Source organism: Copadichromis virginalis, linkage group LG14, assembly GCF_057382275.1.
Source record: "Copadichromis virginalis isolate Kocher_CV1m ecotype Utaka linkage group LG14, C_Virginalis_male_GT1.1, whole genome shotgun sequence".
In the NCBI taxonomy this organism is placed as follows: Eukaryota; Metazoa; Chordata; class Actinopteri; order Cichliformes; family Cichlidae; genus Copadichromis; species Copadichromis virginalis.
In genome coordinates, this window is record NC_140631.1 from 9,726,109 (window position 1) to 9,743,138 (window position 17,030).

The 17,030-nt window shown below is 41.1% G+C and overlaps 1 protein-coding gene across 1 annotated transcript in view; it reads right to left on the reverse strand.

Annotated features, from left to right (window-relative positions):
• The window catches only part of LOC146693387 (calsyntenin-2-like), a 333,610-nt gene that overhangs the window by 149,869 nt on the left and 166,711 nt on the right, over nt 1-17,030 (reverse strand). The window contains exon 3 of the mRNA XM_085479236.1: nt 8,433-8,628. Coding sequence (XP_085335362.1) covers nt 8,433-8,628 — 196 coding nt within the window. The remainder of the gene's footprint in view (nt 1-8,432; nt 8,629-17,030) is intronic.

Consider the following 17,030-nt stretch of genomic DNA (forward strand, 5'->3'; position numbering starts at 1 on the left):
TCGCATGTGCTGTACCAATGTACCTGCACATGTGATGTGACAATAAAAGTGATTTGATTTGATTTGATTTGATTTGAATGTCCTGTTGCTTAACTCTGCTGACGAGCACCTCAGTGTCAGTGGATGTGTATTAACACCTGACTGTGGCTTGCATCGTGGATAGGAACGGGTTTCACTTTCTTTTGTCTGGTAAGCGATGCAGGCAAACACAGATGGCGCACTTCCTGCCGGTGCAAATTCATAATTGAAACGTGTAGCATATATTCCCCCATTACAATCTGTGAGCTGAGGATAAACAACATATTTCTACACGAGATGTGTATTCTCTTTCTTTCTTTTTTTTTTCTTGGCTTGTTGGGAATAATAGTCACGTCAACTAACAGGTTTTGACAGAATGAGGTTTCACTCATATTAGCATCAAGTGTGACAAGTGAGAAGTTAAGATTCTTGGTAGAATAAAGAGCCGACGCACTGACAGGGCAGTATCTGCGAGGAGTCCCCTGGTTTTCTCACTGCAGAAATTTATCATGACAGCTTATGCTAACGAGGCACAGCGTTTGGCACACTTCTTCACACATGAGGAAGTGACTTTCTTCCCTTTTTTTCTTTTTTTTTTAATGTTGAAAGGTGCTTTTAGGAGAGTATCTGTGAGTCGGTTATGAGATGCAAAATCAGCCTATCTATCCCCAGTTACACTGTTTGCCTTATTTGTATGTAAATGTAGGTGGTATATGAGTGTGAATTTGTCTCAGCATTTGGGGTTTGAGAGTGTGTCTGTGTGTGTGGGCGTGCGTGGCTGTCCTTCAGCTGGCTGTTCAGTTGGATAATTAGCTTTTCATAAACGCGGCGAGGTTAGAACATGCAGGCTTCTAATGATGACTTTAATAACTACCGTACTGCCGAGCACAGTGTGCGAATGTGTGGCTATTTAGGGACACGAAAAGACATATGTGTGTCTACATTGAGTCTAGAGTTTCTTTTGAACACATACACAAATGAACACACACGTCCAGGAACACCTAACCTTGTGAATGTATTACCCTTCTTGACAGCCTCCAGGCTCTTAACCCCTGGGCCAGTGTTAAATACACGTGTCATGGTTAGGTGTGAGTCCTGGGAGGAATTATGAATATGACTTGCTTTGTAAGGCAGTGAAACATCCCCTACGCCTAATTACTCTGTAGAAATGGCACAACTTTGTGTCAAGAGAGGGGAGCGGGAAAAGGCGAGCTATACTCCTTATAGACAAACTTCTAGTCTTCTGTTGCTTATTATTGCTATAACTTGGTTGGATTTCAAGTGTGCCCATCCCAAAGGCTCAGTGCTTACATCTGTAGCTACAACTGTGACTTCTGAGCTTTCTATTTAATGTTTCACAGGAGCACCGGCAAAAGAAAAAATCATATAATGAGTTACCCTTAACGATTATAGAAAAAAATGTATACGTTATGGCCCCTTGAGCAGGAATTGTCAGAGGTTTAACTGAAAAGTAGGTTCCCCACATAGGCTGCTTAATTTCAATCATTTTTAGAGGCACAAAAAAGCTATTCAATAACCAGAAAAGAAACGTAACATTGTTTTTCATACTGTGATTTTACGGGTAGATCTCAGATGTAACTTTTGATCCCTTCCTGATTAAAAAGTTGGAACGATCAGCCCTAAAACAATAAATCTGGGGGTTTAAATAAACGCTGACTTTACAGCTGTTTAGTTCTACTCGGCAGAGATCTAGAATAATAACCATATTTCTTTTGTCAGAACATAAAACCACACAAAACCTTCAATGATACAAGAAACATTGGGTATGGAGAGAAAGGAGAGAAAGAAAATTTGGGTCACAGTCAAGCTGCAACCTCAGATGTTGAAAATTGCATCTAACTCCTTCTTGCATTTGCTCTAATGGCCACGAGTCTGACAGCAAAAGGGAGTCTCCATGAACTCCTTTGTTAAAATGCCCGACTACGTTTATAAAGTTTACATACATGTTTTGGTTTCTGTGGATAGTTTCTGCTTTTTCAACTTTCACATTCTTTGAGGTCCTGGTGTTTTCAACAGCGTTGTCTAAAAAATATGGTTTGCTACGTGGAACACATCAGCCAACACATCACGTTGAGTGACGTTCTCATATTCTATCACTAGGCACCATTTAGCATATATGTGTGTCTGTGCATTGCACCTTTATAGCTTATGACTGTAGTCTCTTACCAAAATTGCTAGTTTGATCACTAAGCACTCTATCCTCGGAAACTTCTGTCTGAAAAAGCAAATTGCTAAAACTTGGTCTGCAAAATGTTGGTTCTGTAATACAGAATAAAGTTTGGAGATTTTTTCCTGCATGTTATGTCAGAGTTGAAAGCCTGCGGCCTCCAAAGCACCTACATTACATGCTGGTCAAGTAACCAGCTGCACTTTTAGTGTAGCAGTTCTACAAAGTGCTTTTTAATGTGTTTCTCATTCACACACACACACACACACACACACACACACACACACACACACACACACACACACACACACACACACACACACACACACACACAACAAATGACAGCCAAACTGCCATGAAACAACTGGCATGTCATAGGAGGTGTAACTTGGGCGCCCGTGTTTCGCCCAAGGACACTTTTCCATGTGGACGTGCTGGAGATCAAACTGCAAACTCTGCAGTTACTTGACAACGTGCTCTACCACATGAGCCGCCCTACGGCTACGACGTGGCCTCAGCAGATGCATCATAATGATTTCTTTGTTAATGACATTTCTGTGTGGTTAAGTCATTCCTGCTTATGAGATGCATTTTTTTTCTCAAAAATCAGCACTGCTTGACTTTTTCATTAATGCCTGAGCTGAATCATTATTGTGTTAAATCAATTGACACAAAATGGACATTTATTACATTTATGGGTCCTTGCAACAAAGGCTGAGAACACTTCACAGCTCAGATTTGACAGAGGTCAGCCCTATAGTGTAATTTGTGTTTCATTTAAAGCTGACCTGAGCAGAAACTGCCTCAAGGAGTTTAAGGTGAATTCATTCAAGCTTTGCACTTTGCTGACAAGTGACTAATGCAGTAGCCAAGTAAAATATATCTGAGGGCAGTGGCAAGAAGAGTAATTCTGGGGAATCCTTTAAAATGGTGCTTTGACTTGAGTCATTAATGTCGTTGTTTATAAAAATGTCTGTTTCGGTGGTTTTTGACAAAGTCGTCAAATGCGTCGGAATGTAGCATTTTTATTGGCTCTGTAGGATACATGTATTCAAAGTTTGACATGGCATTTTGAAAAAGAAAGAAACATCTCATTTGTGTGCAAAAAACTCACACTGGGAGACAGATTTGTATAGCCAGAGCAGAGAGAGCATCCATTTGTGAATGCAGAGGCAGTGGAACAAAATATTCAAACACGGCAGCCTTTAACAAAGAGAGAAGGCCTGACGGAAAGAAGGACAGCGTCTGACAGCAAGCGCTGGCTGAGCTGTAGCCAGCCAGGGGAAAAAATACTACAGGGAGAAGTAGGGCAGCAGCCAGTGGTTAGCAGAGCAGGAATATATAGAGGGTAGAAAGATGAGTTTGAACTCCTCCTGTGTCACTCCTGATCCCCTCCCCTGTCCTCTTTAGCGGCTAATTTTCTTGACTGCCTTCTCTCTGTGCTGTTGATGTGTCATGTGTAATTTAAGCACAGCCTTAGGCAGAGATTCGTCTTCTTCCCTGCTAGCTTCTTTGTAAATCGGAGCAAGCAAGTGAGCAGTGCAGTGAAAGGCCAGCCTCATCCTTTGAGAGTTGCCAGCAAAAGGACAGGCCATTTAAAGTGTTCCCAAATTCATTTCCCCTTCAGCATCAGCTTGTCTGTACCAACCAAACTGTTTCTACGTCACAGCAGGCAGTGAGTTATGTTGATAGAAAGTAATAGTGTGACATAACAGAATGCCTGGGAGCTTAGGAGGGATGTAAAACATTATCAACAGCGTGAAGGCAGAGACGGGAATGCAAAACAAGCACACAGAGATGAAAACAACCACACAGCTACACAGCCACCGCACAGGCATGCAAAGCAACCATTCAAAGATGCAAAACAACCACAAAGAGATACAAAACAACTACAGAGAGATGCAAAATAACCACACAAAGATGCAAAACAACCACACAAAGAAGCAAAACAACTGCAGAGATGCAAAACAACCACACAAAGATTCAATTCAATTCAATTTTATTTATATAGCGCCAAATCACAACAAAAGTCACCTCAAGGCGCTTCATAGATACAGAGAAAAACCCAACAATCATATGACCCTCTATGAGCAAGCACTTTGGCGACAGTGGTGAGGAAAAACTCCCTTTTAACAGGAAGAAACCTCCGGCAGAACCAGGCTCAGGGAGGGGAGGAGCCATCTGCTGCGACCGGTTGGGGGTGAGACCGGTTGGCTGCGACTGGTTGGGGTGAGAGAAGATCCAAAACAATCACACAAAGATACAAAAAAACACAGAGAGATGTGAAACAACTGTGCAGAGATGCAAAATAACCACACAAAGATGCAAAATAACCACACCAAGACTCAAACCAACTGCAGACATACAAAACAATCACCCAGAAATGCAAAACTATCAGACAAAGATCCAAAACAAAGACAAAGAGATGTTTGAAAATCAGGCTTTGAATGCCTTTCTGGAGTGGGTGTACACTTTTAACATCCATTTTGGTTCTTCAGTACTTAGAATACTGTCTTATAGCCTGTGTTTTGCACCTCACCATCATCCATTTTTGTCTTTTTGTGCAATAAAATTACAGTAACGTTCATATTACATTGTGTTGTTTGTAGTTGTTTTTAGTGTAGAAGGGTAGATGTGCCTCATCCTCTCGTAATCTGTCCATGACTGTAGGCTACGGGAGTCACAAATATGAGGCATATACTGGTATTTTAAATTAAAACATTTAATTTTTTTATTCATTGTTCATTAATTTCATTGAATGAATGTTAGAGCTATTCATAACAATGATCAACAATAACAGTAAATGCACCGACACAATGATAGATTTCTGTGCTGGACTGCGTTGTTGGCCGAGGTGAGAGTGGGAGCTGAGTGGAGAGACTGTGAGGAGAGATGTGCATTATACAGTGGACAAAGGGAGGTGTCTGGACTGAGAGCAATTTCAGGCAGAAGCTGCTTTCAGGAAAGCCAACAAGTGTGACAAATTGTTTTTATCAGGTCAACTCTTTAAAGTATAGTCTACCAGTATTTGGAGAGATGAAGTGGGTGTTGCTTTCAAAGCATTCTGGAATCAAGCTGAGACCAAGTGAAGGCTGGAGGAGGAAGAGCTAAAGAAATATGTTGAGTGCCATTGGACTAATATGTAATTAAAGGGTGTAAAAAATACCATGACATATTATTTTGTGCAAGAATTCTACCTTGAAACAATGTGAAAATGTGAAATGTGTTGTCGGTTGAAAATATGTCAGGTTTGCCTACATTGCAAACACAATAGCCAGACTTCTGCCAGTGCATGCTGTCTTCCCAGCTCAATCCCAGATACATTTAGTTGCAATGTATTTTTCTGCATATCTGTTCCTCTCTGGGTGTAGTTGCTGTTGTTTAAAGTAAAATTCAATTCCAACACGTGTTCTGGCAATTTACTTGCCACATACTGGCAAATAGACCAGAGCACGAGTATAAATGCTCACAAAGGTGTGAGACAGACTTAAAAAACAGATATCAAGCTTTTTTTTCCTTCAGCTTCACTTAATATTATGTTACAAATCTCTAGCAGAGCAGTCTAAAGCCAGAATTATAATCAATGAGTCCTACATAAAGGTTATTTATTTTCTGTAATGAATATAAACACCATGTCTAGGGAGTTAGTTTTAAGTGGACTAGATATCTACTTGTAAGTTTTTTACCTAATTTAATTTTTCTGAGTTCTTATTTTTGCCCCATTTTTCTTGACATTTCAAATGTCTCTGAACTCCATATATTTCCACACTTTGCTTTTTCCCTTGTCTGCTCTAATTTGGTTTACTTATCCCCTTTAATTTTGACTGTATTTTTTTTCTCTTATAACCTGCACTGTTGTGCTGGCAGGAAACGTCATTTTGTTCCAAGTAGAACGACACTTGAAAAGAAAATTTGATTTAAAAAGTTATATTTGATGCCTATTTTGTGCTCAGAAAAACAAATTTAATAAGCATGTTATTTGAGCACTTTTCCCCCTGTGCTTTGCCTCAGACTGCATACAGTCTTGCCCTGACTTCTAGCTGGAGGTTGTTGGCGCTGTAGGCAGTCTGAGAGGGAGACTGCAGGCGACGCCACCTTCTTTGCAGTTAATAGCCTCCTAAAAATTACGCAAGCACCGAGCATCAATCAGATGTGTAAAGAGGGATGCACTCAGTGGTGAAGATGCAAACAATCGTCTATCATGAGGAATCAGGTCACAGTCAAGAAAAACAAGCAGGTTCTTTTGTAGATTTGGTGCAGCTTTGTTTTTTTTAAATATATATTTTCATAGTTTAAACAAGCTACACAAACACAACTCCACGCACTGTTTACCACACACACATAAACTGGTGTTAAAAAGGAACATACGGTGAGGATGATCAGGCTGAGTACATGATGAAGAAGCAGAGAGACAGAATCTAACATCAAATGTATTCCCTTAACACCAAGTCTATCAATCTCATTCATGAACTTGAGTTTTTGAGACATCTACATCACCCCTAAAAAAAATATGTAGCACAATACATTTTAAAATAATGAATCCCTTGACAGTATCATTTTATTTTCTCAAGGTACTTTTTCTTTAATTCTATAACTGATATACAACCCATGGACTTTTGATGATTAGCAATGACAGTGGCCTCATAAATATAACTACATAATGCTCTTGTAATGATAGCTGCATTGGCATCATTGAAGTATTTTGCTTACTTGACTCATTCTGTAAAAAAAATCATTTTCAGGTCTGAATCTGGTGCTGTAGTGTGGGTAAAACAAAACAAAACTTCACAGAACGAGGCTTTGGGGCTGTTCACTTCAATGATCACACAAGTTTGAGTCCCATATTTTAGATTTTATTTTTGTTCCAAAGAGCTTTTTAATTGGTCTTTTAGTGGCTGTTTACTTTCATGCACTAATTGGCTTTTTTTATGCAACAAAAATGGGCTATTTGATTAGGCTTAGGCAGTCACAGTTTGGGTCACAATCTAAAGTGCAATTTAAAAAGCGTATATCAGCTTTTACATTAGCACCTTTTCACTGAAAGACTCGATGTCTTCTACATAGTCTGTGATGCTCTCTTTTTTTTCATTACTAATTACAATGAATAATAACACCCCACTGAAGAAGGGGGGCGGGCTGCTTTACTGATGCATAAAAGACACAAGTCATAGAACATATTTACTAAGCTGATGCCCCTAAACCATCTGGTAAATTTACAAAATACACATTCAAATAAACTTAAACTGCAATAATTTTCTAGAATACTTGATTAAATAGAACCAAACATATGTAAATAACTGTCTTTCTGTGTATATGGGCCTCAAGACATGAAGGTACAGAGCTGTATCCATCTTGCTGAAGGGCAGAGCTGATACTGACATAAGCTGCAGAGGTGCTCCTTAGCATTTTGAGAATAAAGTAGGAACTTACTGCCGATAGTCTCATTTTTGGACCATCCAAAACATGTGGACGCACATTGTGGTTGTCACACACACACACAGACACACATACAAACACACACACACACACACACATATATATATATATATATATATATATATATATATATATATATATATATATATATATATACATACATACATACAGTGGCACCCCGACTTATGGAATTATTTCGTTCCAGAGGGTCTTTCGTAAGTCAAAATTTTCGTAAGTCGAAGCCCCTTTTTCCATTGCTTTTTGAGTGAGGCAATACTGGCTGAAGACTAAGTTCTTGGTGGAGGAGGAGGTGGCGGAGGTTGAAGAAAGCATACGTGTACATGTATATAACATTATGGAATTTAATTGAATTTTTTTTTCTATTTTATCTATTTTGTTTTGCGGGCATTTTGCCGTACCACGGGCAGAAATATTATGTGCCTTAATAACTTTTTCGTTAAATGGGGTCTTCGTAAGCCAGGGTTCCACTGTATATATATATTCACAGTTATATAAAGCCGACTAGTTGTCTTCGTTAGTCTTTCCAAAGCTCCACCGTCCTCTAGGATAGCTGATAATGTGAGTTTAGACATTGTCTTCATGAATAATTCATTATTTTCTACTTTGTAGCCTTACACAATGTAGCCCAAGCACTTGACATGCATTATTAACTCGGGTTTTGTTTATTTAATTGTCTAGGCCTTGCAGTTGGTGGTATTTTCGTGTCAGTGCATTCTGTCCACCTTCGCAAAGCCTGCTTTATTCAAACCCCATTGTCTGTTTTACTCACTTGTGGGACTTCTTGCCCTCGATGCCCCCAGGGCCCGACCCGCAGTCATGAGCTTGAATGATGAAGGTGTATTCCTTCTGTAACTCGCAGTCCACCAGGCCCCGTGCCCTCAGCTGGCCCTCACCGGACGTACCGTTCAGCACCACTGCCTCGAACGGTGCGTCCAGCCCGTGTATGTTGAATGCACAGATCTCTCCTAGAGAGCAGGGTGGTAGAGAAGAGAGAAGGAAAAGGAAAGATGAGGTCAGATTTAATCAGTGTCTGTCACACAGAAACCAGCTAGACAGAATTCTGTGTGTAAATTAAGCAAACAAAAAGCTTTTTTGGGGAGAGGAAGTTCAAGAAAAAAGTTTGCCTTTACTAGATGCCTGAAATGTTCTTATCCATCATGCAAACCCACCAGAGAGCACCTGACTGGTCCCAGATTCAGTCTGCAGCGTGACATGACCCTAAACTTCAGAAGGAGCCCCGCTACAGATGGCCGACCCCCACAGAGCCTTGATATTGACATTATGAAGCCAGTGTGTGGCAGGTTCTCCAAGATGCTTGGAACAACCTACCTGCCAACTAACTCATTTTCACAATCAGATTACGCTAACATTGTAGGAAAGAAATGCTGACTTAATTTAACATTTATGGATGTTCCTGTGGGTCCAACTCTTAATTGTATTGCACAGAAGAAACACATGCTTTCTGGGAATATTGCTGAGCTATTTATTTCCACCAGCAGCCACTGTAAGAGATATTGTTGCGATATTCATATCTGCTCTGTGCTGCCCTATCTGCAGTGGAGGAGAAATAACAGTTGTAACTGTTTCACACATGCTCTCAGCATCATCCTTGAGAAAGATACCAGTGCAGAGAATACATACGTGGTGACATACTGGAAAGAATAATAAAAATGTAAAGCAAGTAGATTACTAAAACCTCATGATTTTTATTTGGGAATTATATAAAAAAAGGTCTAGCCCACTCCTGCCTGAGAAAGTTCATGAATAAAGTTAAAATGCTCTACACTAACAATCACAGGCTCATTTGTAAGACTCTACATTAGAACCTCACTGTCTTAATTTAGAAATTTAGCAAAGTTTAAAGCCGTTATGTTATTTTCAACTCTATATTTGGATTCTTGATCTCTAGTAGAGTTTATACAGATTTATAGTTAATAAAAATACAGATTTATTTTATATTGCTTGTTCCGCTCTCTATTCAGTCACAGTCTGAAACAAGCTTAGGCTTCTTTCTCTTTAAGCCAACTTACTTGTGATTGGCTGTCCCCCTTAAACAAAAAGAACCATACAACTGACACTGAACATACACTCCACAGAAAAAAGCTCCAGTCAGATAGCAGATTCAAACCTACTTGCTGTTTCACCTACTTGCTGTGAAACAACAAGAAGTTTGTGGTATCTAGATGACTTAGACCTCAGAGGGTTAAGTAACATACCTGTCCTTAAACAGAAGACAGAAAGTGCTTTACGACTGCGTTTTACAGGTTCCTTTGTGTTGTACAGCAATATTCCTGATGTAGCTTTGTTACGTTTTCTTAATATTGTAAGTGTTGCTCAAATGATGTGAGAACGTTATTTAAAGTGTAAGAAGTACAGTTAATTCCATGGTAAGGTTTAACACCTCGCTTAAAAGAAATTCTTTAATTTAAACTTTATTTGATCTAAAGTGTATTGTGGCTGAATAAAAGCTGGACAAAACAAACCCTAACGTTTACTTCTTGGTCACCTTGGGTTATTCCTATTGCTCCTTCACAGGTGCACAACGAAACATACAGGCAAAGCAAAAAGCATCAGAAAGTCACACTGGAGCATTTATAAATAGATCAAACTCGCAATCCCGCCAATGCCCCTTCGTACTTAGTGTCTAATTGCTCTTGTGAGAAACACCAAGGACATTCCCACCGTTTCTCCACCCAACATGGAGCCATTCTTAGTAGTGCACCCAAAAGCAACATTAAGCACAATTGAGTTACACAGAGGCTCAAGCAAAACTAAAACAGCTCAAAGTCACCCTTGTAGCGAGATATAGAGCAAGAAAATCCATTTAAATCCAGAGTGAGCAGCTGACATGAGCAAAACAAAAGAGGCGAGAGAAGGCTGACATTTATTAGCAGGAGTGTATAAAGAAGCGGTCCATTTGTGGGGTCGGAACGCTTTCTTTTTCTTCTTAACTTCGAGAAATGACATCCTCTTGTGCTTCCACTGGTGGGATTTCAGGAAATCACTTAACGTGCTGGTCTCACACTCTGACCTGTGACGGCTAATTGCGCTGATATCACTTAAACTAACAGCGAGGACTAAATTGGATTCCCAAGCAGCTTTGTGTGCACATTGCTCCTGGCAAATTCTGATAAGAGCAACTTTATTTTCTGCCCCCCTTCATCCTGCTTCTGTCATAATCCCTGCCACCTCACCCCGCCCACACCCAACTCTCCTGCCGCAGGGGCTCTGAGATGACAATTTGCCTGCAGACAAGCTATAGGCGAAGAAAGATGAAGAAAGAGCAGACGGAGGGGAAAAAAAAGGGCAGAAAGTAAGAGAATTGAAAGGGTTGGGAGGTGTCAACATTGTTTGGTTACTGTAAAGGACACCCCCCCCCCCCCCTTCCCTTTTCTGTATTGTCTGAACAATGACTTATCAGACTTAAATGGGCCCCCATGTCATGGAGAAGCACGGCTTGCCGGCAAGAGAAAAATCATAAAATGGCACCGAGCAAACGGTGTGAGACGGCGAGTGACAGAAGATGCAACAGTCTTGACGTGAGGCTTCTCTCGACAGTGCGCCACCACCACACAAAACAGGAAAATGGAAAATCCATCACTGCTGGAGCGAGAAATAAATCCAATACACAGGCAAGTGCAGAAGCTTCCCATCAGGGCGAATATGCTGAAGATATGCTGATGGTGCGCACGCCCACCGTCGAGGCTGGGTGGCCTGACGTGCTCCATCGTGATTTAATTGTAGCTGAAGGGGAGAGGCAGGGAGAAGGGTCAAGGTGACCGCAGGAGGTGTGTGTGTGTGGGGGCGGGTGGAGTGGGGTGGGGGGCTCCCTCTTAAGTCTCAAAAGAACACTGTGAGTGGTTCCAGCTGCCAACAGACCTGTCATTTTTTTGCCATTCTTTTCCTTTCTATCTATCACTTCACTCCAGACCTGATAAGTGTTTTGCCACCTACAGCGAGGCAAAGATGGGCGGTGGAGCGGGATGGGGGAGAGGGGACGAGGTGGAAGAGCACTGGCCCCCGGAGGCAGGTGAGGAACAGATGTTGGGCGGATGGAACTTGGCAGAGGCATAGTGCTCCCAAACGCTAATTACTGCGCTAAACTGTTAGCTAAATATGCATCTCGGTGTCACATTAGACTTTTAAGAGGTAGATTTACGATCAGAAGGAACTCTGTCTTCTTGAAGGGGGGTGAGGTGGGGGACATTTAAAACTAATGGATGCAAACTAATGGATAGTGTGAGTGCAGTGCTGTTTCTTTATTAGTTTATTTTCTGGCTAATCACCACTGTTTAGCATAATAAATTGCTTTTATGATCTTCAGCACTCCATATAGTAGGCCTGCAGCATTTTTAATCACTATATGCTTTTATGCTTTACACACTGTAAAACTTTGAAACTAACTTACTCGACTATGCCTGATTTGCCCCCCTCTTCTTTGCTACCTCATTCTCTGCTGCTGTGATTACTGCGTTTCCCCTTGGACATCATTACATTTTCATTTAATCAACTCTGAATTAAGGGTTGTCTATTAGTTAGTAGAAAGTGCACTCTGGACCTAAGCTGCTGTCCTGTTGGTGTCAGAAGTCGTCCAGTGCTCAAACACCTCAAGGGAATCTGGCACCGGTCCACTCTGCACTATCTTAGAGGACGGAGAGCTCATTATCACTGAAGGCAGAGCTGCTTTACCGGCAATATTGGCTTGTGCTTGCAGAGCTGGAGGAGTGTGACAAAATATCAGGGGCCTTGACGCCTTGGGGCCCCAAGTTATTATCAAAGCTGACAAAGCATTCTTGATGAGCTGCCTGTATCTTAATATATACACAAGCCGAAAAGGTGCTTTCGCTCACGAGTGCAGAGATATGCGCGGCAGCTGTTTACCGAGCATTTGAGCGAGGAGTAAAAGTGGAGATATCAGGCGAGGAAGCAGTCACACTGCTGAGAGGAAGACGAGGAAGAGAAAGATATAGAGATAGATGAAAGGAGGAACTGAGAAGGATGGGAACATGGCCACTGCTGCCTTAGGGCAGCTCCGATTTCCCTACTGGAGAATGACCAAAGCACAGGCATGAGTACACACACGTTCACTCAAACAGTGCCAGCTCGGCGGCTCTAATCAGAGCCGACATGCTTTTCATCCTCCTACTGTTGGAACAAACACCAGATAGACAGCAAGTAAATCAGATTTCTGGATCTCATACTGCTACCGAGCACATTCTGGAAGAGGAATCATTTCGCTGGCACTGAAATGTTTGCGTTCACTTAATATTTCCCCTTGTTGCTGTTAGTAAACCGGCCCTGTTTGCAGAAGAGTTGCTGTGTTTTATGAGGTTTACACAGTTGTCATGATTTCAGCTGCTTTTCCAATTCTGACGTGGGATCAAATTATCTGGTGTATTAGTCACCTCTGCAACCTACTAATTCTCCTGCTTACTTCAGCCCCCACCCTCAAAAAAAAATGCAATCAACACACCCACAAGCACACACTCCGGCCCCTCTCAGCTGCAGTGCAGAGATAGAGCACGAGCCTCATAACTCTGCTGAGGGACGAAATTGAAAATGCTGTAATTATGCTCTTCATGAAATTAGCTAGCAGAGGAAAAAAAACACAATTGAGAAGCTGTCCATTTCTGAGATAAGGATTAATACTAATCAAGTCCACATGTTCTGACTGCGGTGCATGAAAACTGAAGTGGTGTTTCTGTACAGTGAGCGCCTCTGAGTGTTTGTCGGAACGGGGATTTTTAATTAAACTACAGCTTTCTCAACAGGGGTTTAAAGCGGGGAGGAAGTGGGCTTGCGTGTGTTCGACTGTTGCAGAAGGGGTGCGAGTTGATTTGCTCGACCTCGTGGGTGCCACCCCCACTGCCACCTCCCTTCTCTCCTCTCCTCTCTGTTAATTACATTAAAGGCCCCTCACACAGTGTTAATGACATCCCACTGTCTTCTATCAGAGTGAACACCCACCGTGTGTGTGTGTGTGTGTCTGTGAATGTGTGTGTAGGCATGTGTGAGAGAGTGAACAGTGGAGGATTGAACCTTCTACACTCAGACACTCACGTCAAGGAAGCAATGGGTGCCCCCCCTGAAATCAGCTCATGCTGTTGTTGTTCATAAGCATGTAGACGGTATGTATCTGCACTATCCCTGCTCCTGATGTGCAGAACAGCGTTCTGTATTAGTACAGTGAACACAGAAAACTGCACGGTGGGCTGCCCGTGACCTTTCCAGTAAGTGCAATCTGCCAACCAAAGCAAGCATGTAGCTTCCAAAGATTACAGCTCACTCATCAAAGTTTACATCCACTCACAGGTCCAGGTTTCTCATCACAGGTACGTGGGAATTTCCTTTTCTGCACGGTGATTCAATTGGTGGGTGTAGTTTGGTAGGAAGAAAAAGGAAATACTGTACATGAAAAAGTGTTTTGTTTTTTTTAAGGAACTGGGTCAACATTTCAAAAAACAGCACAACCTACACCAAGAAAATCTAGGTTAAGTACAATAGGTCAAATTAAAGTGCAAACTGGATTTAGTAGTGAATGTGGAAAACACTAAGCCTTGAACCTTTGTAGAACCTACGATGTTATCCACCTAAACGGCTGAAGTCGCTGTCAGCATTTATGCTCATGCTTGTGCAGTATGTGTTAATTACCGTGTGGTTGCTTCTCAACCCTGGCCCCCTGCTCTTGGTTGTAGTCAGTTTTCTTTCAGCACATTTGTCCCTCTGGTCCTTCTTTGTACATTCGAACACATCCGTTCTGATAGCTTCTGCATTGTCCCTCCAGGAATTTACTGACATTTGTGATTGATGCTATGATTATTATTGTTTATATTAAGATGATGATGATTCTCTCAGTGATAAATTCAAATTCTTGACATGTAGTTGCATATGTAGGGAGCTGCACATCACGTTTCGCATTGGTTACAGTTTAAGTTTTCAGTGGGGTTTGTGGTTAAGGCGTACATTTCCCGCTGAAGCATAAATCCCCAGTAAGCTGTGATCCAGCAGGAGAATCAACAGTCAGATTTGGTGTGACATGAAATGCATTGTGCATGAGATATATGCACCATGCGTATGGAATTTGTGGCTCATGTGAACAAATCTTTGCCTGAGACCAAGGATAGTATAAATATCAGAACATTGATGCATGCAATTATGGCAATTATGACGTGTGTGTTTTACTCCTGACTTGTCACCAGTTTATGTCACATTTAAACGAACTAAATAAGCACCGAGATTCAATGTGAAGAGTTAATATTGTGGCGGACTCTGACGCCACCCATATGGAATAGATACAAACTTTATAAATCTTATAAAGTTTGTATCTGTCTTGTGTGAAATTTGTATGAAAAGCATACAAGAGTGAAAACAGATATAAGATCCCTTGAAAAATTACATAAATGAAATTATATTATATAAATGTTTTGGATACTTACTAAAACAATATATGAAAGTAATGAGAAAGTGGCCACTTTCATGAGTAAATCATATAAGCCTTATGATTCACTATATGAAGTAGGCCACATCTTATGCAAGTTTTTTCTATTTCTTTTCCAAATGGGCAGTCACCAGCAATGTAGGCTGCCTGCTCAACCAGGAGAGATATGACTGCGTTCGAACCCAAACTCGGAGCGTTTCAAAAATATAACCAAGTAGTTTCAAGTGCCTGAACCCAACAAGCGAGTGAATTCAGAAAGTAAGTGACAATGACACAAATCCGTGAGTGTAAATGAAGTGTAAAACACAAATCACAAACACACAAATGACAATTTCTTCACTGACAAACTTGTGACTCTCCCCAAGCTTGCACCACTCCTCCAATTGTATAATTCAGTTTTTTCACAGAGAACAGCTTCCTCTCCTCTACAACAAGCCACCAAAGCCAAAGGATCTAGTCATATCTCATATCTTTGACAGAACAGCAATATTTGATGCCCTGCGATAAGAACTTATTGGTATCACTTTATCTTTAGGTTATGGTTAGAGTAAAATCGCTGTTTAATGGTTTATGAGTTTCCTCTGCATACTTCACAGTCCCTCCCTGCCTAGTGCACATATGAATTAAATTAACTGAGCTCGTCACACAAGCTTTGGCTTTTAATGTAGTGCTCTTTAAACACAAGCCAAAATTACCTTAGTTACTTCATCAGTGTAATACTTTATAGAGTTTTTGGACTACCCCAACACTGAGAAGAACTTTCTATGATAAATGCACAGATTTAGATGTTTAGAAGTGGGTAAAAACCCTAACCCTCTAGAAGCATCTAAAAGTGCTGTAGAAGTATCGCAGTATGAGTCCGGTTAGGTCAGATTTTTGGGTGAATCAGCATGGGGTTTTCGGTTTCATCTCTCCAGGAATTTCATTGGACAGCACCAAAAAAATTTTAATAACTCAAGGCTACTTTGTCATAGCAGCTTCAAAGGTCTGTTAGCGCTGCCAAGTGTGTGCAATGACACACACCCACCTCGCCTTATATGTCAGTAAAGTTAATCACAAACCCCAGGGGGCAACGTGTCAATTACTTCAACTTGGAGCAGGGCCAAAGCACTGCCGTGCAGGAGTCAAACCATCAATAACAGACTGGCATCCGATGCAGCACCAGCTAAATCATTACAGTAAACACAAACACTTCACTTTAATCAGCTGGCAGCTTACATCCACCCACAGAATATTCACTGCTTTCAGTCAGTGACGGCCAGGAAAGGTGAAATTTCCCGACAGTGATCTAAAAATTGACATTGGGCAATTTTTTGAAAAAACAACTTTATTCTATTTCCTGTTGCTGATTTAAGGCATGGCTCACATTGGAAGCTGTATCCACCAAGTGCTAATTGAGGGGAAAAAAAGATAATGCCATAAAATGAATCAATATAAGGCTTTAATTAAGATCAATTCCAGTATTTTGTGTCATAGAATGACTTTGTAAGGCCTTTCTACATGTAAAACGCAAGTTCTTTGACACAACTCTTTCCTCTACGCTGAATACTGAAATATGATTGGCCTTCCAAAAATGGTGAGAGGAGGTAAAAAACCACAAAAGCAACCAAAGAGAAAAAACCCGCTAAACATTAACAAAACAAAGCCAAGGCAATCACATTAAACACAAAGAGAAATCAATAGTTTCTATTTTCCAATTCTGTTCATGGAAATGCCCTCGAGGGAGAGCATGTGTCCTTGTCTGAGCAAGGCCAGTTAAAGTTCAATGTGTTCAAATATCCGTATCAGAGTTTATGACCCCCATTAATGCCTCAGAGGATGTTCTCTCCACAGTCGAGCAACATGATGAAGCAAAGACCATCACATCGCTGACACTCTCTTTGATCATGGATAGAGTTTATTAGATCTAAGGTCAGCAAAGCCAAACAA